This window comes from Hemiscyllium ocellatum, chromosome 20, assembly GCF_020745735.1.
Source record: "Hemiscyllium ocellatum isolate sHemOce1 chromosome 20, sHemOce1.pat.X.cur, whole genome shotgun sequence".
Taxonomy (NCBI): domain Eukaryota; kingdom Metazoa; phylum Chordata; class Chondrichthyes; order Orectolobiformes; family Hemiscylliidae; genus Hemiscyllium; species Hemiscyllium ocellatum.
The window spans coordinates 33,634,554-33,662,030 of record NC_083420.1 but is presented as its reverse complement, the minus strand read 5'-3'; the positions used below and the strand labels follow the sequence as shown (position 1 = coordinate 33,662,030).

The window sequence follows — 27,477 nt, the reverse complement described above, 5'->3', positions numbered from 1 at the left end:
CACTCTGTCACTGGCATGTATACCGTCTGCATGATACGGTGCAGCAACTCATCAAGGCTGTTCTGCTCCACCAAAACCTAACATCTCTAACACTCAAAAGAACAAAGACAACATATGCTTGCAAATATCAACAGTTTGTTCCCCATCAACATGCACACCATCATGACTAAGAACTATATAGTCACTCCTTCAGTCATGGTGGAGGAAACTCTTAAAATTCTTTTCTACAGAACTGGATGTACCTACACCAAGAAAGTGGCTCAGCACTACCTTCTTAAAGGAAGAATTGAATAACAAATGCTATCACATTCTAGGAACAAATAAAGACTTGCAAATCATTGATTTCATGGTTGAAAGGAATGCTATTTAATCTCTGTGTGATATTATAGATTGAATGTAGTTGATGGTGGTTTGTCCCTTTCAGGTGTGCTGGAGGAAGCAGAATTTTACAACATTACATCACTAATAAAGTTAGTGAAAGACAGAATAAGAGAGAGAGACACCAAAACATCGCAGGTGAGTGGAGAGAGACCATGTGCAAATATGAAACATTTGTCTTGAGGAATTAATGAATTGAGGTTGGAAGCAAGAACTTAGTGCTGTAAAGAAATTGCGCTATTTTCAGCAATCAAGAAGTTTGCTCAATATCTGGATAGATCTTTAGATCTCATTCACTCAGTGGCATTCCCTCTTGAAAGCTGTCATTTTCCCTCACAATATTGATCATGCAATCTCCTTTAGCTGCTTTGGAAAGCAGTGGTTCCATGAGGACTATTAGAAGAGGAGTAGGGCATTCAACTTGCCTTTGACCTTTTCGCTATGTGCCATTATTTTCTCAGACTCAGTGAGGAGACAGTCCCCAAGTCTATCCCAATTAGATGGAGAATCAAACCCATTTGATTTAAATCAATTAGCATAATTCCAATCTACATTCCACCTAGCCAACTGAACTAAATGGTCTGATATAGCTTGATATTCTTAGCCTCCAAATATCAATCAATCTTTGTCTTTTATAAGTTGTTTGAGTTGTTCTACTCACCTTTAGACTTTTGGCAGGGGTTTCAAATTTCCAAAACTGATTTGTGTGGAAATACTTCCTCCTGATTTTACATCTAAATGGCTTAGTTCTAATTCCAAGATTATGTCCCAGGCTTCTGGAGCTTCCACTGAAGGAATGAATTTATCTACTTTTTATGTAAAATCCTTCAATCATTTTAAACGTAAAAGTGGCATAACCAGTTTTAATTTATCCATCTGTCTGCTTTAATCCTCATGCCATAGTATCATTCTGGTTGATCCATATGGTACCCTCTCTGTGGTTTATGTATCTTCCTGAAATACAGTATCTAAAACTGAATCCAGTGTTCCAAATGAGAGTATGAAAAAGACTTGTAGAATTACATTCTCCCTTGGTATTCCAACTTTTTTGAGACAAATGCAATCAATCTGTTGGCATTGCTTTTCCTACCCATTCGTTAGATTTTAATGATTTGTATCCATGGAAACTGCAATTCCTCTGTTCCTCCACTGCTTCTGCTCTCTTGGCATGATTGCAAGCCCTTCAGTATCATTTTGTGCCCCTAGCTATTAATACCATTGGACATACAATGGCAAGGTTGGACAAAGAAACGGTACTCTGAAAGCTTGTGACTTCAAATAAACATGTTGGACTAACCTGGTGTCGTGTGACATCTGATCTTGTCCACGCCAGTCCAACACCGGCACTTCCACCTCATGGCTACCACTGATAATGGCAGTTAACATTCTCATGACTCAAGTTGCTGTCAGTGACCGTCTCCAACAAGAGACAACCAAGCCATCTTCTCTTAATGAGCATTGCATTTCCACTGCTGAATCCACCACCATCAATATCCTGACCAGAAACTTTATGAATCAAGGCATATAAATACCATAACTATAAGAGCAGATCACCTATTAATTCTGCAGAAACAAGCATTTTCCTGTCTTCCTCAAGTTAGTCCACTATCCCACAGACACATGTCAGAGGTGTGATGAAAAGCTCATGTGCCTGGGTGGATACCAACCCCAACAAAAGTCAAGATGCTCAACACCATGTCCATTCAGCACCTTAAATATTCAATCCCTCTCCCAGTGCACAAAGTCAGCAATGTGTAATATTGACAAAATAAAAGCAAATTACTGTGGATGCTGGAATCTGAAACCAAAAGAGAAAATGCTGGAAAATCTCAGCAGGTCGAGCAGCATCTGTAAGGAGAGAAAAGAACTAACGTTTCGAGTCTAACTGACCCCAGCTTTGACAAAGGGTCAGTTAGACTCGAAACATCAGCTCTTTTCTCTCCTTACAGATGCTGCCAGACCTGCTGAGATTTTCCAGCATTTTTTCTTTTGGTGTAACATTGACAAGGTAGATTACATTATCTGCAAGTTGACTCACTGGTTAACACTGTTGCCTCTCACTGCCAGAGACCCAGATTCAATTCTAGTCTCTGGTGACTCTGTGTGGAGTTTGCCCATGTCTACATGGGTTTTCTCTGGGTGCTCCGGTTTCCTCCCACAGCCCAAAAGATGAGCAGGTTAGGTGAACTGGCTATGCTAAATTACCCATTGTGTTCAGGAGTGTGTAGGTTAGATGCATTAGTCGGGGGTAAATATAAGGTAGGGGGAATGGGTTTGGGTTGGTTACTCTTCAGAGGGTCAGTGTGGACTTGTTGGGTCGAAGGGCCTGTTTCCACACTGTAGGGATTCTACATAAACTCATCAAGACTCCCTTGATGCACCTTCTATCATGTGGGCTCTACCAGAAGATGATGCAAATGACTCCAAACCGCATGCCATCCTGACGCATGCCATCCTGAATTGTATCATTGTTCCTTCAGTGATGCTGGTGCAAAGTTGGTGTAACTATACCAGATGGGCTGTAGCAAGTTAAAGATGCCAGCTCAACACTTGCTCCTCAAGAGCAAATGGAGTAGTCTACAAATCCTAGCCTTGCCTATGCTGTCATCCCATAAATGAAAAAACTGTGCCTTTGTGTTGATCTTTTGTATATCAGCAAGTAATTCCCCAAATGTCTGTATAAAAATGAAGAATAATTCAACCACATAGAAAGATTTGTTGTTACTAGTGGTCCATGATGATTTAGCTGATTGGACTTGAAATATCTTTCAATTTCCATGTATTTTTAATTAATTGTTGAAAAAGTGAAACTTGTATTCATACCAGTAGTTGGTGCAACGTAGGAGTAGACTATATTTCAGTGTGCTTATGCTAGGATTAAATAGCCTGCTGACACTCATTACCTCATCTTCAAGTTAAAGAATGGTCATTTAGGCAAGATGTCAGAAGATCACCATTTCAGTAGAATTGTACCATGTGGAGAAGCATTAAGAGCATGAAACGGGAAGAGGAAATTGGAACTGTGACAGGATTATGTGGATTTTCTTTGTTCACTCATGGGATGTTAAATTGTTAAATGTGTACAACATTTGCAGAGTGTTTCCAGCATTATTAACAATACCTAACTGCTAAGCAAATTTGAAAATTGCAGCAATGGTTAACTATATTTGAAAAGTGCTGCAACAAATGTTTGTAAAAATACAGGCTGTTGTCAAAAATCTGAAAGAAACCAGCGAAGTTCTGAGTGCACAGATGGTGAGAATGTTGATAACAGTATGCTACTTTTGTTATCAAAAGGAAAAGCAACTGAGCTGCCAAGCCAGGCCTGCAGGTCAGTAATAACTGCAAATTCAACTCTGCATTGCTACTTTAAAAGAAAATGTGTTCTGCAGCTTCCTGCATGGTTTGGCTCATTTAGTATGACCAAGGACCGGAGTTCAATCTGTCTCTGTTGAGTTAACTGATAATGGGTGCACACAGTAAAAATTGCTGGAATTTGTTTATTTTCCTGCATTAGGCAGAGGAAAATCAGCAAGGGTTTCCTGTTCCTTTTTATCTATCCAGAAACTCATTATGGAAATGCATGTATGTGGGGCAGGGACAGGTTGAGCTGTGAACGCTATTCTAAAATCATTTGTTTAGTATTACATGGTAACTGACTAGTTGACAAAGTACCAAAACAAGGAGTTACTGATAGAGATGGGAAAAGCCTACCTAAAAATAAGTGCCCTTTAAGAAAATTCAGTATTGTCGTCTGGGTGAAATATGATTATTTTAAATTGAAATATATACTTTTTATTTTTATTTAAGTGTATAGTGGAATATTGCTTTCAGTGAAGATATACACACTGTATTCCAGTTTAATAATTTACAAACTCTGAAGTATAACTTGTTAAAAAAAACCTTTGTGTCTCTTCAGCTGCATTTTAAAATTCTATCTCAAGCTCTGATATGATTTTCCATCATTAGAAAAATCCTCAACTGTGGTTCGTTATTTTCTTTAATGGATCTTTGATTTGATTCCTTTTACCTTGTAACCTTCAGATTCCCATGAAGCATGTCTACCGAGTATTGCAGTGCCAGGAAGAGGAGCTCACCCAAATGGTGTCTACAATGTCTGATGGATGGAGGTTTGAACAGGTAAAGATGTTAAAGCAGTCACTTAGATTTTTAGATCTGTCCAGCACTAGATTATGCTTAGCAATAATGTAAGAATTCCTTCTTTGTTCTTTGTGCTTAACCTTTGTGCACTACATCATTAGAAACAAGTGAATTTCATCAATTTGAAGGCAACCTTGATAATTGGCCAAACCAAATTCAAATCCAAAAAAATGTGACTTACCTAATCAAATTCTCATTTCAGCATTTGTGTATCCTCAATCAATGGATATTTTAAAACTGAAGCAATGTATAAAATGTTAAAACAACTGGAAATGTACCTGACCAAAAGATGCATAAGCATTTAGTGATGTAAATTTCAAATGCTTAGCGAATGCACTATTGCTGCAGGCTGTGACATTTCAGTATAACTTCTTCCAAATGTTTTCTTTGTTAGCCTAGGGATATGAATAGTTTTTCATTCGAAGGGAAGATTCTCTCTCCCAAAATAATTGTTTTGCATGCTATACAGCAATACGCATAACTGGGCACTGTATTTATAATTCTGACAGTAGCTACATTTTATTCCCTGAATAAAAACTCCCCTTTCATTTTAAAATTGCAAAAGGTCCACACTATACTGCCAATTAAGAATAACATTGATGTTGCTGCACTGCTCCAATATATCCTCTTAAAGAATGAAATTGTATCATGAATTTATAAATTGACTTTATGAAGTGGATCATGTTACATAGGTAATATATTTTGTCAACATTTTCCATAATAGATTTGTAAACCTATATTTACAATAGCATGATAGTAGAGAAGGGGTGAGGGTTTAGCTCAGTTGGCTGGACAGCTGGTTTGCAATGCAGAATAATGCCAAAAGCATGAGTTCATTTCCTATACCATTTGGTATCACCATCTCAACCTTGCACCTCTCCTATGGCAAGGTGACACTCAGATTAAACTCAGAGTTGTGTCTCTCTATTGTGAGAGTAGCTTAGATCCTCTGGGACTATGGCAATTTCACTTTAACTGGCAGAAAGATGGGCTTACATGATGAATTTAAATAAATAATTTCCATTTAAATGTCGATATAGATATTTATGATAAACATAAAGTCAGAATGTTTAAATGTAAAACAGACAAACTATCTCTGCTCTTTAAAATTCTTATAACATCACGGTTGAACCCTAGTTTGGCCTGGATGGGTAATTACAAATGAAGTTATTCATTAATAGTTGCTGCATTTTGCTCAAGGGCAGAAAAACTGGTGGAGCCTTCAAGAATCTCAGTTGTTAGGGTGCAGAAGAATACCATTTGGCCCATTGTACTTGCTGTGGTTCTGTCACCTAGTGCCAGTATCCTGACTTTTCATGCACACCATTTATATTAAAAAAAATAACCCAATTTTAATCCCCCTTCCCCCCCCCCCCCCAACAACATGCACGCACAGACACACGTGTTCATACACTGTTTTGAGGTCCTTACATGTAACATGATAAGAGATTTGATTAATATATAAATATAGATCTGTTTTCATTTTTTTTTAGAGGTTCTGGTAAGTTGGAGCATATCAGACAGTACATATAGTTTTTTTTGAATTTCCAACATAATAAGGTTTTCATTTACATGGTGTCAGATCCTATTTCTTAAGCAGGAGAGATCGTAGCATAGTGGTAATATTGCGGGACCAGTAATCCAGAGGTCCAAGCTGTTGCTGTAGGCGCATGGATTGTAATCCATGGTGGAATTTAATTCATTTTAATAAATTTGAAAAGCAAAGTTAGTTTTAATGGTGACCATGTTAACTTTGATCAATTGCTGTAAAAATCCATCTGATTTTTCTAATGTCTTTCAGGGAAAGAAATCTATCATCCTTACATGCTCTGAACTACATATGATTCCAGACTCTCAGGAATCTAGCTAACTCTTAACTGGCCTCTGAAATGATCTAGTAAGCCACTCAATTCAGGGGCAACTAGGGGTAACATGCTGGCTATGCCAGTAAAGCCCACATCACATGAGAGAATAAAGAAACGCTTCAGATATTGTCACGGAATAGTTTTCTTGTTACTTTGAAGTGACCATTCTGTGTGCAAAGCATTAGGCAATAAGACCCAAAGATACAGAAGCAGTATTAAGCTATTCAGCCCAACAAGTCTGTTCTGTAGACTTGATCATGACTGATCTGTTTCTCAACTCATTGTCCTGCTTTCTCCCCTTAGCCCTTGATCCCTAACTAATCAAGAACCTGTGTCTGTCTTAAATACACTCAATGACTAGGCCTCGATAACCTCTACAGCAGTGAATTCCACAGAGAACTCTCACTCTGGCTAAGGAAAGTCTTCCGCATCTCTGTTTAGAAGGGTCATCAGTTCCCCAGGTCCTAGTCTCTCCTATATGGTGGCAACGTCTTCTCCATGTCCACACTATCTCGGTATTCTGTAAGTTTCAATTAGATACCTCATTCTTCTAATACAGGAAGCCAGAGCCCTCAATACCCAGTACCCACAACCACTCCCCTAATGACACACACTTCATTCCCATGATCACTCTTGTAAGCTTCCTCTGGAATGCCTCCAATGGCAGCACATCTCTCCTTAGATAAGGGGTCCAAAACTGCTCTCAGTATTTCAAATGTGATCTGACCAAATTATTGTACAGCCTCAGTAGTGCATCTCTGCTCTTGTTTTCTAGCCCTCTTGAAATGAAAGCCAACATTGAATTTGACTTTCTAACCATCAATGGAACCTGCATGTTAACTTTACGAGAATCCTGAACTAGAACTCTCAGGTCCCTTTGCACTTCAGATTTCTAAAGCCTTTCCCTGTTTAGAAAATACCCCTATATTCTTCCTACCAAAATGTATACCCTTACATTTTCCCAGATTGTACTCCTTCTTTGCCCACTCTCCTAGACTGTCCATGTCCTGCTGCAACCTCCCGCTTTCCTCAGCACTACCTATCCCTCCATCTACCTTTTGTGTCATCTGCAAACTTAGAACAATGCCCTCAGTTCCTTTGTCCAAATTGTGACTGTATAACATGAATAGTTATAGTGTCAACACTGACCCCTGCAGAACTCTACTAGTAACAAGTTGTCTTTCTGAAAAGGGCACCTTTATCTCTATTCTCTATCCTGTGTCCAATCAGTCAAGCCTCTATCCTGGCATTTATGTTGCCCCTAATGCCATGAGTTCTTATCTTCTTTAGCAGCCTCCTGTGCAGCACCTTGGCAAAGTTCTTCTGAAAATCCAAATACATAAGAACAAGAAGCAGGAGTAGACCATCTGGCCTTTTTGAGGCTGCTCCTGCCATTCAATAAAGTCATGGCTGATCTTTTTGTGGCTGCAACTCCATTTACCCGCCCTCTCGCTATAACCCTTAATTCCTTTATTATTCAAAAAAATCTATCTTAGCTTTGAAAATGTTTATTGAATAGTATCAACTACTTCACTGGGCAAGGAATACTATAGATTCACAACCCTCTTGAAGAAGTTCCTTCTCAATTCAGTCCTAAACCTGCTCCCCTTAATTTTAAGGCTATGCCCTCTTGTTCTAGTTTCACCTGCCAGTGGAAACATCCTCTCTACGTCTACCTTTATCTATTCCCTTCATAATTTCATATGTTTCTATAAGATTCCCTCTCATCCTTTTTTGATTTCCAATGAATATAATTCCAGTCTACTCAGTCTCTCCTTATAAGCCAACCCCCTTAATTCTGGAATCAACGTAGTGAACCACCTCTGCAGCCAGTATATCCTTGTTCAAGTAAGGAGACCAAAACTTTATGCAGGACCCCAGATGTGGCCTCACAGCTACAACATGACCTCCCTGCTTTTAAACTCAATCCCTTTAGCAATGAAGAACAAAATTCCTTTTGCCTTCCTAATTACTTGTACCTGCAGACCAACCTCCTGTGATTCATGCACAAGGATCCCCAGGTCTCTCTGCAGAGCAGCATACTGCAACTTTTTACCATTCAAGTAATCCTTTTTACTACTGCTCCTACCAAAATGGATGACTTCACAGTTATTAACATTGTATTCCATCTGCCAGACTTTTGCCTCACTCACTTCAAGTATCTATGTTCCTCTGCGAAATTTCACAGTCCTCTGTCCATTTTACTGTGCCACTCATCTTAGTGTCATCTGCAAACTTTGACACACTATCTGTGATCCCCAACTCCAAATCATCGATGTTAATTGTGGTCCCAACACTAATCCCTGAGGCACACCACTAGTTACTGATTGCCAACCAGAATTGCACTAATTTACCCCACTCTTTGCTTCCTGTTAGTCAACCAATCGTGTATCCATGCTAATACTTTACCAGTAATTCCATGCATCCTTATCTTATGCAGCAGCCTCTTGTGTGGCACCTTGACAAAGGCCTTTTGGAAATCTAGGTACTCCACATCTACTGGGTCCCAATTGTCCACCATACTCATAATGTCTTAAAATTACAAAAGGTTGATTAAGCATGGGCCCATGCTTGTCTGCCCAATGGGACAATTTTTATCTGGATGCCTTGCAATTTCTTTCTTGATAATAGACTCAAGCGTCTTATCTCCTACAGAAGTTAAGCTAACCAGCCTATAATTCCCCATCTTTTGTCTACCCCCCTTTTTTAAAACAATGGCATCACATTTGCTGTTTTCCAATCTCTTTGAACTATCCCAGAGTCTGGCAAATTTTAGAAAATTACCACAAGTGCTTTTGCTATTTCTCCTGCCAAATAGACCAAATCCATTGGCTGTCCTTTATCTAACTTGTTACCATCTCAAAGCATTTGAATAGATTTATCAGGCAAGATCTCCCCTCAATGAATCCACATTGACTTTGTCTTGTTTTACCATACACTTCAAAGTACTCTACAATCTCACCCTTAATAATAACCTTACTAGAGACTGAAGTCAGGCTAACCGGCCTGTAGTTTCCTGACCTCTGCCTCTATTTCTCCCTATCTTTTTTAAAAAGTACTGTTACATTAGCCATTTTCCAGTCCTCTGCAACCTACCCTGACGTTGGTGATTCTTGAAAGATCACTGCCAATGCCTCTGCAATTCCCTTAGCTGTCACCTTCAGAACTCTGGGATGTATTCCATCCAGTCCGGGTGATTTATCCGCCTTCAGACCTTTCAGCTTCCCCAGCACTTCTCCTTCGTGAAAAAAATCTATCTTAGCTTTGAAAATGTTTATTGAATAGTATCAACTACTTCACTGGGCAAGGAATACCATAGATTCACAACCCTCTTGAAGAAGTTCCTTCTCAATTCAGTCCTAAACCTGCTCCCCCTAATTTTGAGGCTATGCCCTCTTGTCCTAGTTTCACCTGCCAGTGGAAACACCTTTATCTATTCCCTTCATAATTTCATATGTTTCTATAAGATTCCCCCTCATCCTTTTGATTTCCAATGAATATAATCCCAGTCTACTCAGTCTCTCCTCATAAGCCACTGCACTCACCTATTCCCCCAATTATTTTGAAGTTCTGATATGTTGCTTGTGTCTTCCAGTGCGAAAGCTGATGTAAAGTTTCCATTCATACGTTCCATATCTTTATCCCCATTACTACTCCAGCCTCATTTTCCAACAGTAAATGTGTCCCCACTCTCGCCCCTCTTACCTTGTAGGTATTTCTAAAAAAACTCTTGTAATCTTCTTTTATATCACTAGCCAGCTTCTTCCCATCTTCTACCCTCTCTTATTGTTCTTCTAATTTTGAAAGGCTTCATGCTAATCTTTACCACATTGTACGCTTTATCGTTTGCTTTTATGTTGTCCCTGAGTTCCCTTGTCATCATGGTTACTTCATCCTCTCCTTAGTAAGTTTCTTCTTTCTTGGAATGAATTTCTGCTATGCCTCCTGAATTGCCCCCAGAAATTCCTGCCATTGCTGCTCGACTTCCCTGCTAGGCTTCCCTTCCAATCAACTCTGGCCACGACCTCCCTCGTTTTTGTAATAACTTTTACTCAATCGTAATGCCATTCATCTTATTCAATCTTCTCGCCCCTCAAACTGCAAGATGAATTCTGTCATATTATGTTCACTGCTCCCTAACGTTCCTTCACCTTCAGTTCCTTTAATCTGTCTGATCACTAAATCCAGAATTTTAATCTGCTACCAGCTCATCCAACATGTTTTATATATTGCAGGCATATAAGTATAACGCCCTCAGTGCTGTGTTGACTGCCCCCTTTCAAATGGTTGTCCCCTTATCTGTTGTGCATAAAGTTAGATCTTGACCCTTTCCCCACACTGTCGTATTACTTGTTCTGGAAACTTTTACCTCAGGTGAGCTCTTCCACTAGAAGAGTGCCAACTCTCTTTTCTGTAATCTTCCATGGAATGTACTCCCAAACCCCATCCCCCCCCCAACCCCAACCCACCAAAACCCCCCATCTGAACAATTTAGTTTAAAGCCCTACCCACAGCCGTAGTTATGCAATTCGCCTGAACTCTAGTCCCAGCATGATTCAGGTGAAGCCCATCCCAACACAACAGCTTTGTCCTTCCCCAGTACTGTTGTCAATGACCTATAAAGTCAAACTCACTTCTCCCTCGCCAATCCTTGAACCACGTGTTTACCTCTTTAACCTTGTTGACACTATCAATTTACTCGTGTGTCAGGTAGTAATCCAGATATTACTACCTATTTCATTCTGCTTTTCAATTTAGCCCCTAACCTGACATTAGCTTGTCAAAGAAGAGAAGTCCCTTTTTCTGAGAGCACAAGTGCATTCCCTGTTGGTTCATTGTTTCTGTTTACATTTCTCTACCTTGACCCCTTGCACCAAAGATGATTGTTTGACCCCTTTGTTCACCCAACTCCATTAATTTTTCCTTGGAACTGCTGTTTTCTGTTTCCTAATATCTCTTGTACAATCCTTTTTAACAGAGTATTAATATACCCAAAGTGTGGTGTTTTGTGAACTGTAGAATTGGTTTTCTCATGTTCAAAAATTTGATATGGCAGAATTGCTATTAAAGATCAAAGTCAATATTTTTGTGCCATAGAAGAAATCTTAGATGGTCCATTTGAAAAGCAATAATTTTCAGGGTTGAACTTAAATGTTTTTAATTAAATTCATTTTCCATCTTAATCCTTTATATTGGGAGTTTTTAGTCTTACAAGTATTGCAGTACATCTCCCAGAAAGTGGCTACCCTTGATTTATGCTATTATTTTCTCTTTGTACGATTTTCATTTAACATATTGTACTAAAATGAGTTTAGGGATTCCTACCGATTTTTGAGAGTTTCCTCTCTTCTGAAGATTATCCCCATAAGGGCAGTTTTCATAGCTGCTGTGCATATTTGGAAGCCTACTCTAAGTGGCCATTCTTTACACAAGTCAAGATCATGGTGTTCACAGGCTCTTCAGTTCTGTGAGACATCACAGTCATACTTATCCTGTTCTTGCCATATTTATCCTTTCCAACAGAGTGTCAATGGACAACTAATGTAAATTTTACTATTAAATTTTTCTTTTTTTTCACTCAATAATCCAAGGATATCAAGGCTGATTTAACACTGCAGCTACACCCTGACTAATGTGCTAACCTGAAGGCAAACCAGGAGTTGAGCCTGGGATTTTTCAGACCTGAGTTAATTGATAGCTTTCAACTTGTGTATGCTTTGAATGTGGGTCCATCATTCATCTCCTTTTCCAGCCTGAACTTGCACTCTACCTGGTTAAGCAGATGTAGATAATATAATTGATTCATCGTCTTTTGAATGTTCTTCTATAACTGGGTACTAGCACTTTGTGTAGGATCAGATTGATGGATGATTCTTTTCATTCCTCTGACCCATAAAAATGTCTGCTCCCTCAGTCAACTGTTATCCTATACAATGACTGCTACCAATGAAAGGTAATGGGTAGGCATCTGTGAACTATTCTGGAGTACAAGATTCTAGGACCTCATCAGAAAATAGGGATTGTTTTCTGATCAATATTTCTATTATATATTTTGAATAATTGCCACTCTGTCAATGTTGAAAACAACTAATGAAAATATATTTGAAATGTTATACAAATCATTTTAAATGTGTTTAATTTCCACTTTTTGTGAATTTGAAGTGTAAAAATTCCTTTAGCATACGTAGTATTACAAACTCTCTGCTCTGGTTGTTACAGCTGGTCAGTATAGGTTCCCCGTATGGCTATGGGCGGGATCATCAGTCAGAGTTTCTGCTGATTGTGTCGCGGGAAGTGAAGGGGGAAGAGACCAGTTTCCACAACAGCACCAGCGAGGTCTGTCCCAATATACCCTCCACACTCACTCTAATAATGCACGGCCACTTTTTCCCTGCTTGTTACCATCGCTTGCTTTACATTACATCTTCCCAATCTTTGAAAGATTTTTCATGTGTTTCAATTCTGTGGTTGCTGCTATTGTGTGTTTGTGTGTATGTATGAATGTTATATAATGTACACACAGCACCTTTATGTACTGCAACTGATTGCACTGCTTACAACGTTGTTTTAGCTTCTCTAATGTACTTTTTTTTACAGATTTTTTAAAGATATGTAGACCTAAAATACAAATTATGCAATCATATTTGAAAATTAATCTGTATAATGTTACATGCTTCTTTTTGATAATCTTCATTTTGCACAGTAATGATACCTGCGTCAGGCTTGGTTTAAAAACTTAGCTATGAAGACAACTCTTATCTGTGTCCTTGCACGATGATTGCTTTTCCGTTGAGTTATATCTTAAGATTTGAGAGTAGCCATTTTTTTTAAAGAAGAACTATTTTGCAAATCTTGTTCAGTTGGCCTTGAGCAACAAAGCTGAAGCCCTGGTATAAAAACAGAAAGTACTGAAACACTCAGATTGGGCTTAATCTCTGAAGTGTCATGTCAGGTTAATGATTCCAGTAGATGACGTTTTCTTCCTACCAAATTTCTGCCAAACAGCTGAGTGTTTCCAGCATTTTCTGTTCATATTTGAGTTCCGCTCCTTCAGTATTTTGCTCTTTTGTTTTAATGTAACACTGGTGCCTGGAGTGCAGAGTGGGTTTGATGGGTAGAGATTCTCTGTATTCAGACTTGTTCCAAAGTATTCCCTGAATATTTAATACAAAGCACAGGCCTGCTGAGAACTCCTGAAAATAGTAATTCCTGCTAATTTAGCTCCTATTTCAAAATAGACTTTGAGACCCAACAGTACAAAATGTCCTGTGTCGCTGTCTTCTGATACAATAGAAGATGCACTTTACATCTATGGGATAACATTAGATTTTAAATCTCCAGGACAATAGCTAGACCAGGACTCCTGGGTACAATTTCTTGTCTCTACTCATTTATCTGATCTCTGGCAAGGTAACATTTCGACAGAGGGAAATCAAAGCAGCACCTTGCTTCTGATCTGTGATAGTATGCCCTTTTGGAAATGATTTGTTGAGGATGGAATCAGTCACACTGTTTATTCTCTGCGGATAAACAATATTGCTCAATCCTTATTCACTCAGCTTGTGAGATTACCTGATAAAAGTAGTGGAATTTCTTTATACCTACAAATGAGAGAGAAAATCAAAAATAAAAAGCCTATGGTTAGCTTGGGTAGGACTCTCCAGCCATTCAATTCCCTGGCACTTGGTCTCATCATCATATTTTTATTCACTTTAAAACCTGAATTTGAGAGATCTAATAGGATAAAAATCAGCTGATGAAAAGACTTGAAACTTTTCTGGCTAGGTCATCACACAAGTCACAAAAGGAACATCCTGGATGTAACTACTGCCACAGTATGGAGAGAGAAGTAATCAGGATATGTTACTCATCATTCGGTTGCACTCCATTCTCTTGTCTGTATACTTAATATTGGTGTTGGTGTGAAATATTTACTTAATTCCTGGAAGTTGAGCAGAAAAATAGCTGTATCCTTTTTGAAAGGCTCTTCCATAACTTCCATAGATATTTTCCTCATGAAATTTAATCAGTTCTTGGAAGAGAAATGTTTACACTTATTGTAGCCCTTCTATTTTATGTAATGATTAATAGAATGAAGTTTCCAAGATCAAAAGAAGTGAAAAGGAAGGAAAAAATATACATCAATGTATGATAGTTTGTCATTGCCACTGCAGTAAAATCTTCATATATTTAATATGCATAAAATCTAATTCAGAAAGTGTTTCTCAATTTATTTGCACCATTCAAGAACAATTGCTCGAAATGAAGCAAAATGAGCTTGAAATGAAGCAAAAGCAAGTTTCAAAAATAGCTGGATGTTTGAGGCCAACAATAAACAAAGACAGCAATTATAACCTCGGCAAGACTGAGGCCACTGGGCAAAAGATTTTATACCTAAATTTAGGGCTGTTTACCACAGGAGACTTGAAGCTTCAAAATTCAGTACAATAGAGTATGTAACAGACTGCAGCTTGCACGAAATGTTTGTAAAGTATAAAGTAGCAATTTATCAAATTCTAGACTAATGAGAATAAACTGGGGATGAGATAACGTTTCCAAATCTAAATAGATCATGTGTCTTCAAACATATACTTGGCAAAAGATGCTTGTCCTTCAGAACTGATAAAAGCTAATTGGCCTGAAGCATTAAATTTTTCCTCGCTCCACGGATGCCACCTCAACTGAGTATTTCTAAAATTTTCTTTTTATTTCAAACTTCCAATATCTACAGTATTTTGCTTTTTGCATTGGTGGAGATGTAGAAAAGTTGTTACTTGCAAGGTTTGTGCTGTGAAGTGTAGCATATGGAAATGTTGATGAAGTTGGTTGTCAACTAGTACTCATGTTATTATCTTCTGACAAATTGTGGAACCAAACCTGGACAGTTCAAGTTAGTATTGAATTTAATGTTGTTCAGTCTGTTTTATGATATTGCTAAACAATCCAAACTCTCCAATAAGTACACAGAATCTGTGGAACATGCAATGGGCAATCATTGAATTTCTTCTTGAAAATAATTATTCAAACGCTTTATCTGATATTGGCCATGTCTATTTTTGAGAGTCAAATGCCGTACAGCATCCTCAAGGCTACTCCTTGGGACTAACTTTATCCCAACCTTTATTGTTCAGCCCTTATTCAACAGGAGGTTATTTGAAATTGAAGAACTCAATGTTGAGTCCTCTGGGCTGGAGACTGCCCGGGCAGATAATGAGGGAAAGCTCAGCAGGTCTAGCAGCATCTGTGGAGAGAAATTAGAGTTAGTGTTTCAGGTCCAGTGATCCTTCCTCAGATGCTGAGCTTTTCTAGCAATTTCTGTTTTTGTTTCTGATTTCTAGTATCCACAATTTTTTTGGCTTCTATATAATGAGACTTTTAGGTTCTACCCTTTATCCTTTATCACTTATGTACACTTCTAATCACTCCATAAAATTAATACTTCCATTGACAGATTTTCTGTTTTCTCAAATTTACTGTTTGATTCTTGTATAACTATTGCCCCACATTTACCTTTAAGATATTATAGGTATCATTATAGCTGCTGGATTCCAGATTTTTGGTACTTGATGCTCACCTAAATACATTTTTAGGGTTACCGGTATACGTAAATTCAAATAATTCCTATCCCAGACAAGCCTCTCCTTTAAGATCAACACTGATGTTATTACTGGTCAAGTAAGATCTCAATGAAATTTAGCTTACTGATCATAAGTTTTTTTTTGCACTTTGGTTACAGAGGTGGTCTTTCACTGAAGATATTGACATGAGGCTTCTATTTTTTTTACCTAAAAAGAATGCAAAATTATTAAGCAAAAACAGAGATATAAGACCACTTAGCACAAACAGGGAAAATAAAAAATTAACCCTTTTTACAGTGAAGTATCACTCCCATCTCGTTCACTTCTTACTAGAGTGATTATTTCCAATTTGTTTGCTTGAGAATGCTGAAGCAACTCAAGACTCCCTTTCAGCCTGAATGCCACTTACAATTCTGTGTTTGAAGAGAAGAACAAGAACAATTGCTGTTCTGGATGACTTATTTTAACTGAAACCTGATGATGGCCTGGTCTGTATTTATGAATGTTATAAAAATTCAACTTTGCAAACATGTCATCAGTTAATTCCCAGATTGCTGATCAATTCATTTAACTTGAGTCGCATTCCTTTTTGGAAAAACTATTTGAATACTATTCAAAATTACTTTGTGACTTCTGCAAAAAAAAGGATAAGTCACCTTCAAAGAAATGAAGACAAATCTACTTTTTCTCCACTCTTGAATCCAGGTTCCCAAATAAAATACTGCAACCTAATAATAGTATAAAATAGATACTACAGATATGAGTAAGAACTAATTCCTGCATGTTGAGAAGTTTAAAAACAAAACAAATCTCAAAGAGCATCTCCTTTCCCTCTGATAACTACTTCAACTCATCAAACACCCAAAAGTTCATTCTTGTGATGTTATCTTGAGCTTAAATGGTCCGAGAGGCAAACTGAGGATTCTATATTCATCCTGGGTGTGAAATAGTATAATTCCTGAAATTTAGCACATTTAAATTTGAATTGGAACCACCCCAGGAATAACATCAGTTATGGAGTTAGAAAATTGAATGCTAGATCCACATGTAAAGAGAAGGCAGTTTTGCATTCAAATAGAGGGCTTCCAGTTTGAAACACCAGTTTGCTCCAAGGGTGGGCTGGATCTGAACATGAGCAAGACAGAAATCCATTTTATGCTGATGGATGAACAAAGATGAGAAGAGGCACTGATAGAGCTTTAACACCAGTGTGGACTATAGGGTCATTTGGCCTGTTGCGTTCATAATGGAATCTTTCTCCTGAATGTACTGTTCTCTTTCCTACCTCAGTGATATAGTTGTACTCATGTTGTGTGTTAAGAACGCCGGCACTTTTTCTTTGCAGTCAGACATCACCATGCACCTTAATGAGCTGTTGCATGATTGATATTTGGTTAATGTTGGCCTTAATAAACACTTGCTTCATGAAATCTGCTTGGATTCATACATTTAGCAGAAAATGACCAGGCAATTATCTCTGCATTTTTGATCTATGTGGACCTATTTAGCCATCAAAAAGGGTCTTGGCTGTTTAGTTTTGCTATTTTTATCCTCCTCATTAGGAAAGGGATGGGTTGTCAGTAGCATCATTCAGCACAAGAAATTATTGACATCATCTGTGCTTTAAAGCATGCCCTGTTTTGGAAACCCTGCCAATGGCAAAGCACGTTAACTAACATTTCACAACACAGCCTTTCATTGAGACCCAGTGTTAACACAACAAGGTTATCCAACACTACTATAATTATTTCCAGACAGGCCGATAAGCATAGCTAGGATTTGAGTTTCGTATTATGATGTGACCTAAATAATCTGGTTAAGAATGAAAAGTATTTTGTTTTTGGTGGTTGTTTTTGTGCTCTCCAGTTACTGCTCCTTGGCAGAGAGTTGCAACAGCTGGATATACACAGTGGGCTGGTGAGGCATGTCTAGGCATGTGTAGGTTTAAAATAAGACACTTGTATCTTTTTTCATAAGCGTTGTGTTTGAACTTTTTTTTTGGCAGCGCAACCAGTTAAGACTTGTGAACTTTCATTACAATGTGCCCTATTCACATCCAGTCTTTGAATATTAGAACTAGGAACAACAGTAGACTATTGGTCACCCAAGCTACCCTGCCATTCAGCCAGATCATAGCTGATCTTATGTTGGCTTCGCCTCCACTGTCCTGTTTGTTCTTCATAACCTTGAATTTCTCCTATTTTTAAAATGTCTTATTTTAGCAGTGAATATATTCTATATACAGCTTCCACAGTTCTCTGGAGTAAACCATTCTGAATATTTTGACACTTCGCTGAAGTGTCTCCAATGCATATGTATTTCTTCGTAATGTGGAGGAGATGGCATTGTAGTATTGTCACTGTAGTAATCCCAGACCCAAGTCATATTCTGGGTCCTAGTTTCAAATCCCACCGCACCACAATTCAGTGAGAAAAGGGTATAATTGAAACTCTAATGATGACCATGAATCCATTATCAATTGTGGATGTCCATCTAGTTCATTAATGTCCTTTAGAGGGTAAAAAACTGCTATCCTCAGACCCACAGTAATGAGGTTGACTCTTAACTGCCCTCTGGCCAAATGTTCAGGTCAATAATTGCTCGCCTGAGTTGGCCTACATGTGACTCCAGACTCTCAGTATCATTGACTCTTAAATTGTTCTCTGAAAAATATCAATACTTTAAAAATCTCAAAGGAACAAAACCAGAAGTATGGAAGTGACCATGGCAGACTTCGCCCTTATGATCTTGCAAATTCCTCCTTACCAACATCTGAGGGCTAATGTCAAGATTGGGAGAATTGTATCACAGACTAGTCAAGCTGACATAGTCATGCTCAGGGAATACTATCTTGCACACAGTCTCAGAAAACACTATAGCCATCTTATGCATGTACTGTCCTACCAGCAGGACAGATTCTGCGGAGTTAACAGCACAGTGGTAAATATTAGATGGGATTTTCTCTGGGAGTCTCAACATCAACTTTGGACCCAATGGAGTTTCATGGCATCAGGTCAGACATAGGGCAAGGGAACCTCATGCTGATCTTCTCTGTGCACACTGCTGCCTCCAACCCCACTAACCCTTTAGCTTAAGGGCTTATAAATAAGCCTAGTTGCTTCACTTTCTAGAATGCAAGTCCCCTAGCATTTTGCAAGTAAAGTCACTCTCAACTAAAATGCGCCGTCTTTCCCCTATATTGGTTCCAGTCTCTTTATTAAAACCCATTTTATCCACACCAGTCTTTGAACTTTGCATTCACTCTCTGATCTTATTTACCCTATGCCAATTTGTTCTTCACTCCAGTAGTAATCCAGACATGATTACTTTTGTGGTTGACCTTTTTAATTTAGCCTCTAAATTCTCATTCTCCTGCAAAAGAGCATGAATATGATCTTGCTTTGTCTTTGGCATGTTCATACAGAACAGAATCTACAGGTTCAGTCTCCAACTGTACTGTTAACTGATTTCAGCTGGAGTGACAGACACTGTAATTGCCCTCAATATCTTCATCAAAGTGGAAATTAAGGATTCTTCTCAATAATTGGGTCACCATATGTATGGACTGTGGGCACGGCAGTCTTGGACTTCATCATTTGCCTTCTATGAAAAATAGTGTGTCAACAATGAATCAGGCTCACGTGAGTAATGAGCGAAAGTGAGTACTGCAAGTGCTGGAGATTAGAGTCAACATTTTAGAGTGGTGCTGGAAAAGCATAGCAGGTCAGGAAGCATCCGAGAAGCAAGAAAATCAACGTTTCGGGCAGGAGTCCTTCACCAGGAATATCGATTTTCCTGCTCCTTGGATGCTGCCTGACCTGCTGTGCTTTTCCAGCACCACTCTAATCTTGACTCTCCTGAGTAATGGCACTTGTGTTGGTTGCTGGTGGACTATAAACCACAATGACTTTGCAGTTTTGAAACACTATTGATTTTTGATATTGAAATGCGTCCTGACCAGGCCACAAGTTATCCTTTCCTGTGCTAACTTGGTCACTCTACATGGTAACAATCAGCTTCTGTTATCAGGTTGTTTCAATTTAATGTTCCCAGGATTTTTACTAAGCCTCAATCTTTTTTCTTCTTAAAAAAATGCAAGTGATGTTGACAAGATTGCATTTCTTGTGCCCCTTAAACCAACATTGCCACCATCTTATAAGCATATTCTTGATCTGCAAAGGGGCCCTGGAATGAGACTTTGTATTGTGAGCATTGTGTTTGTGAATGTCGTCTTGCTGCAGGCAGTTGCTTGTTTTGTTTTTGAAGGTCGGATCAGAGCCAAATGTTAGTGTCATCAATGTAAAATCAAGCAGGAGCTGCTTCTTATTTACAGGGTGTACCTGTTTACAGTAGCTTTTATTCCTGGTTACCAGAAGATCTTCCCTTGAGACCTTGTTACAAAAATATTTCAGGTGCCAGTACTTTATTTTCCCTTTTCTATTACAGGGAATATAATAATTAAATAACTGTTTTAAAACATCACTATTGGATTGTTTTTGTTGCTCACTCTGGAAAAGCAGCGTTTCCGCTAAGATACTCTAGCATGAGCAGATGGTGTTGGTGTTTTTCTGTGCAGACACTATGGTCAATCTTGTGGGATGAGACTGAGAGATGGATTTGCTCCATAATTTTATGAGCAGAGAAATTAATTCAAATAATGAACAGGAAAAGACAGAGTCTACCCAGTCCATGCCTGATGTATCGCAGTATAGACCAGCCTGACCCAGACCTCCCAGAACTACAGAATAACCTCAGTTATCAACACAAAACTGGCAAGGAGTATTTTGTTCTGATAACTGAGAGCTTGGATAACTGGTCGGATAATAGGTAGCGTTTTTACGGGACCTTGAAATCTCTTCTGATAATCTGAAATTCAGAAAATTGATGCTCGGCTAATCGAGGTTGTTCTGTATATGGTTTCTTCGAAGATGCAAAATAAACAAAACTCAGGTCATTAAGGTGGGGAAAAAATTCTACTGACCCTTGTATGCAGCTGTTAGTCCAAATCACTGGCTCTGATGAATATTCTACAATACCTGTTTTTGTTTGAGGAGTCCTGTGACAGATTCAACACTTTCTTGAAATAATTCATCAAATCAAGCTTTTGATTGCTGGCTAAGCAACTGTATCTGTGAGGGTAAGTCAGCCAGGGGAACATCTGATGGTGTGTGAGCAAATTACTGTTGACGCTGAAAATCTGAAATAGAAATAAAATTGCAAACCAATCAAGTTTGGTGATATCTGTGAAGAAAGAATGTGATAACATTTCCTATCAATAACCCATTGCCTGAACTGCTTGGAGATGTAACACCTTTTTTAAATGAGGCAGGGCAAATTAGAGGAGAGAACAAAAAGGAAGGTCCAACAATTTATGTTGCATGAGAAGAGGATGCTGGTTGTTCAGTGAGTTTGGTAGAGGTGTTACCATGGAGAATGGAAATTAGGAAATTAGTTGATTATTGTAAAGCAAACCAACTCAGGAATGGGCCTAAATCTGCCATCTTTAATCCTGAAAAATGCTTTCTGTACATCCTGACTACCCTGAAAGCATAAAATGTCACAAAAATTTGAGCAAGAGGTGAAGCAAACTGTTTCATGTTACAACTATGCTGGAGCGACCAGAGTGGTGTTTGCTGGTAATGTCTGCTACCGTCAAGCAAAAAATGTTATTGTGTACCACACAAATGAGTAACATATGAATTTCAGCATCAATGTGATGACAGCTACGTAGGCCATACATCCTAACACATGGCGGATCATATCAAGCAACACAAGTACTGACTGCATCCACCACCTTTATAAAATTCAAAAGTGTCTAACTAATCCGATTTATGCTGAGTTATGCAAACAACTAATTCTGATTATTGTTTGAGCTCATTAATGTGCTAGAAGCTACATATATTCACAGACACACTGTCTATTGCAAACAGAGCATGTCATCATTGTGCATTTATCACCCAAACAAAAGCTTGGTGGGTCAGCCATTTGCTTGTGCACACTTCTTGGCAATGCTTTAGTCCAATTAGAATTCCTCTGCCTCATTTGAATTTGAACTTGGCGATTAACTGTTCCTTGGTGCATTCTCCATGGCAACACCTTTACCAATCAGTCTGTTTGCTAACAAGTCAGCAACCTCTTCTCGTGCAGTTCACTTATGATTGTTCTGACGAGTGCAACACAAAAAGCTTTGGCAGCATCTCTTTCTTCAGCAAAGCATAATTCTTGTACAGTACAACTAAGCACCTAAAAGGGTAAGTCTGTGATCTGATGGGAAAGCATGAGAGATTAAACAATGATTCAAAGTAAAAAGCTATGCTAATGGAACATGAAAGAAAGAAAAGATGGGTTGAGAGGAGGTATAACCAGGAAAACCAGAATAATCACTAATAACTCTATTACAAAAATAGAAAGCAGAAAAAAAGCAAGGGAAAAAATGGGGTAAAGGTGATGAGATTGTTGAACTCAATGTCCAATCCTGCAAGGTTTTAAAGTACTTAGTGGAAAGATGTGATGCCGTTCCTTTTGCTCATTGTTCAGATGCTGTGTATGTATAGTAGAAGCATTTGGTTAAGATATCAAAAATGATCACTGGCCAGCTCCTTTGTAAAGGTTTGAATTTGGACTGATGAATACACTGCTGATCATTTGTTACCAGGGAAGTGCACAAGGAAATTAAGTGAAAATTGTACTGGAATCATTTGGATGCTCTGGAAATAGTGGCAAGTTATGCAAGGTAATGGACAAACTAAGTGACCACAATCCCTAACTTTTGTGGAGCTGAAAGGAAGTTTGGGTTAAAATATTCATTAGCAGGTTCCATTCTGAATTTAATGAATAATAAATCAATGGCTGAATTATCTACTTGATATTTCCCAAAATTCCATGCACTTTTGGAAGCAGATGGCATTTGGTTCAATTATGAACCAAATGTGTGGCAGAAGCTTGAGTTGAGACCTTCTTCATAAATTAGCACTGTAACTTGACATTGCCTGAGTAGGATGTTAGTGTCTGGTGTGGGGTCTTGTCTCATCTTCCTATCTCCTAGTGACTATCCGCACCACTGGCAGTCACTGCAGTATTTGGTTCCAGGCTCCTGTATCTTTACCCTGCAGAGGATGTTCACAGGATCACTGCTGTGGTTCTGATTTTAATTGCATTCACATCGGAGTCTTGCTCAGTTTCTTTTTGCCTGCTGCCACAGTTGGAACATTTTTTGATGTGGCAGTCACCAAACCATAAGCCATCTCAGTCTTTATCTGTAATATTATTCACTGTCTGGCCACAGCACAGATCTTGCTTTTCTAAATTTAAAAATTAATGTATTTAATATATTTTGAAGAAGTGCTTGTTCATGTGCAAGTATATTTAATGTATTTAGCATTCACTTTCCTGCCTTTGTCCTGTAAAGTCACCAGTAGCTTGAAGTTATTCAGCTAAGGAGGTACTGGACTCCAGTGTCTCATGTTGGACAACTTCCACTTTCCCCAGGCACTGAAATATGAGATGACAGAGATCGGAATGGTGGAAACAAAAAAAAGGTCCAAATGAAAGGGAAGGGAAGGGATCAAGATACTGCAGGGTATGATGGAAGGAATGAAATAAGGGAAATGAGAGAGACAGCAGGAATAAGTTAGGAAGGAGGTGAAAGGGGTATTTTCAGCATTATCATTGCCCTTAAAGTCTGAAATCTTTTTTATCCTCCCAAGATTAACTTGGATTATTGTTTGTATGTAATGTCTGGTTGTTTGTATCTATTTTATGCGATTATAATAATCAACCTTAAACTATAAATGAATTCTCCGTTTGCTCCTGAACTTCAAGACTTTGTTGAAACTAAATTGGTTGTGCCCATCCTAATTTGTTTCAGCCAGAGGCAGTAATTCATTCACACTTGCTGTTAAGTGTGCATTTTAAGAGTGATTTGTTGATTATAATCTGTGTCTGTTAAAACTTTCAGCACGTGGCATCTTGAGAAGCATGACCATATACCACCAAACATTGTCCTTCCTTTTGCCTTTCTGTTGCTTGTGCTGTGTATCACTCATACATATACTGTAGAATGTTTTTATAATTACCTAAACTGATGTAAACTGAATTCAATTATTGATGCTTTTATGGAGCAGAGGGTATTGGGATTGGTGTCAGTTGGCAACTTGACATTATTACCCCATTTCCCTGATGCATGATAATTTGGGAACATGTCTTGATCTGTTGACCTCTGTGAATGTACATTGATTAATCAAATCATCTTATTCCCCTATCCAGTTAGTCAGTATTGGCTCTTCCTATAACTATGGAAATGAAGACCAGGCTGAATTTCTTTGTGTTGTCTCCAGGGAGTTGCATAATGCTCCATATGGCACAAACACGGAACCCAGCGAAAAAGCCAAGGTGAGTGGAATTGTACAAATTAACCCTCATTTATGGACTGAAAGTGCTTGTTTTCTGTGATTCTGATCTCTGGCATTAATCCAGCACAAAGTATCATGACAAAAGTCATTTTGAAAGTCCAAACAGAAATGAATTTGTGGAGTGTCAAATGGTCTTTGTCAGCAGTTCGTCATTGTATGCAGCATTCTCATATGTGCACAGGAGTGACTAGTGTTTCTGTAAGGTTGGGTAAGGAGAGTGCATTACGGTGTGGGCTGCTTCTGGGAATATATCATGCAAACATTGGATGCAAAAAGTGATGTGTGCTAACACTCATTATGATAACCAGAATAGATATTTAAGTATCTCTTAAGGATACCACATACAACTGATTGGGCATTTCACATAATTTTGTCAGCTCCAGTGTTAATTATAATACGCAAAGCTGGTTTGTCTCAGAAAGGATCTATCTAATAAAGATCATACTTGAGGTACTATATTACTGAATATTCTGATATTTAGAGCTGAAAATGTGTTGCTGGTTAAAGCACAGCAGGTCAGGCAGCATCCAAGGAACAGGAAATTCGACGTTTCGGGCCAGAGCCCTTCATCAGGATATTCTATTCTGATATTTATCCAATGTTGGCTCTGCTTATTCTAAGGCAAGGTGATGACAGAGAGTTGTTCATATTATAGGCCTGTGACCAGAGGTGTGCCACAATGATCAGTGCTGGGTCCACTGTTACTTGTCATTTATAAAAGAACAATTTGGATGAGGATATGGGAGGCATGGTTATAAGTTTTCAGGTGACACCAAAATTAGTGATACAGTGGATAGTGAAGAAGGGTTTTTTTTAAGAGAATAATGGTATCTTGATCAACTGGGGCACTGGGCCAAGGAATGGCAGGTGGAGTTTAATTCAGATAAGTGTCGGTTGTTGCATTTTGGTAAGACAGAAAACTTGCACAGTTAATGGTAGAATCCTAGAGAGTGTTGTCAAACAGAGAGACCTGGGGGTGCAGGCACATAGTTCCTTGAAAGTGGCTTCACAGTTAGACAGGATGATGCAGGCATTGGGCATTCTTGCCTACGTTGGTCAGAGCATTGTGTACAGGAGTTGAGATGTCATCTTTCGGCTGTACAAAATATTGGTAAGGCCACAGTTGGAGTACTGAATGACTCTGGGTGCTCTGCTATATGAAGGATGTTGTTAAACTGGAAAGGGTGCAAGAAAGATTTGCAAGGATATTACCAAGACTGGAGAGTTTGAGTTATACCAAGAGGTGGATAGATTGAAACTATTTTCCCTGGAGCATAGATAAAATGAATAGGCCAGGTCTTTTCCCTGGATAGGGGAGTCCAAAACCAAAGCATATAGATTTAAGGTGAGGGGGAAAGATTTAAAAAGGACCCAAGGAGTAACTTTTTCACACAAAAGGATGATGTATATATGGAATGAGCTGCTGTGGAAATAGTAAAGGTGAATACATTAAAAGACATTTAGATAAGTGTATAATAGGAAACTTTGAGGGATATGGACCAAATGCAGGCAAATGGGACTAGTTCAGTTTAGGAAACCTGGTCAGTATGGACAAGTTAGACCAAAGGGTCTGTTTCTGAGCTGTGTAACTCTATTGTTGGATTTAGCAGTGAGTGTAAATGTATTTTGTGTGCCCTAGATTTTAAATGAGCTGCTATGTCTTCTGCCAAAAGTAGCTACTGATAGAAGGGATACCCCTGCCCTAGTTCTCTCTCAGAATTTAAAGCTAGTATTTACTGTTGAACTTATCAGTGCAAAAACAAAGGATATCAGAAATTGTTAGTCGTTCAGTCATATTTGCAGAGAGAGAGAAGCTCTTAATACTTTAGATTGGTGATTTTTCATCAGAAGGAAAAGCTAAGTATGTAATAGATTTAACACATGAAAAGAGGGGAAGAAGAATAGAAGAAAGGTCTGTGATAAGGTGAAGGGCAGGATAGATTGCATGATAAAATATTTTATGATTCAAAGCAAGAGGAAGTGGCATTGAGACAAGTAAAGAATCTCGAGTTGTCAAAAGGTGACGTGAATGATCTGGTAACTGCCATCTCAGCACAAAGTAAAGTAAATATTTTGAAGAGGGGAAAGAAAATTTTAAAAAGGCAGCAAAAAAAACAGAAAACAATGTGAGCAGAGACTATGATCTAAAAGTAAATTCAGTGTTGAGCTCAGAAGGTTTTTCTTGAGCTTGTGTATAATTTTAATGGAATACTGACAAGTCAAAGTCAGAAACAGTATGGGAGCAAGATGGAGACTTAAAATTACATCACTGAAGCTTGGTGGTAATACTGTGGACTGAAGTGTTTCACAAAGTGGTTATCCAGTCTGTGTTTGATCTTTCCTTTGTAGAAACCGCCACATTGTGAGCAACTAATGCAATATACTGACAAGGAGTCATAGAGCTGTACAGCATGGAAACAGATCCTTCAGCCCTACTCGTCCATGCTGAACAGAGATCCTGAATTAATTTAGTTCCATTTGCCAGCATTTGGCCCATATCCCTCTAAACCCTTCCTTTTCATATAGCCATCCAGGTGTCTTTTAAATGTTATAATTGTACCAAGTTCCATCACTTCCTCTGGCAGCTCAGTCCATACACACATCACCCTCTGAATGAAAACTTTGTCCCTTAAGTTCCTTTTAAATCTATGCCTTCTAGATTTTGGATTCCCCAACCCGGAAAATACCTTGTCTATTCATCCTATTCATGCCCCTCATGATTTTATAAACCTCTGTGAGGTCACCCCTCAACCTCCAAAGCTCCAGGGAAAACAGCCCCAGCCTATTCAGCCCCTCCCTACAGCTCAAACCCTCCAATATGCTTGTAAATTTTTCTGAACCCTTTCAAGTTTCACAACATCCTTCCTGTAGCAGGAAGACCAGAATTGAATGCAGTATTCCAAAGGTGACTTAACCAATGTCCTGTATAGCTGCAACATGACCTCCCAAGCCCTCCACTCATTTGCTCTGGCCAGTAAAGGCAAGCATGCCAAACGCCGGCTTCACAATCCTACGTATCTACAACTCCACTTTCAAGGAATTATTGACCTGTACTCCAAGGTCTCTTTGTTCAGCAGCACTCCC

At 38.6% G+C, this 27,477-nt stretch overlaps 1 protein-coding gene across 2 annotated transcripts in view; it reads left to right on the top strand.

The window, feature by feature from the left end:
• The window catches only part of LOC132825444 (BTB/POZ domain-containing protein KCTD5-like), a 76,175-nt gene that overhangs the window by 41,939 nt on the left and 6,759 nt on the right, over window positions 1-27,477 (top strand). Inside the window, exons 3-6 of one of the 2 annotated variants that reach the window (XM_060840721.1) lie at window positions 425-516; window positions 4,423-4,518; window positions 12,624-12,740; window positions 24,248-24,373. In XM_060840721.1, the coding sequence (XP_060696704.1) occupies window positions 425-516; window positions 4,423-4,518; window positions 12,624-12,740; window positions 24,248-24,373 (431 nt within the window). The remainder of the gene's footprint in view (window positions 1-424; window positions 517-4,422; window positions 4,519-12,623; window positions 12,741-24,247; window positions 24,374-27,477) is intronic. The other variant, XM_060840722.1, reaches the window with a different exon arrangement.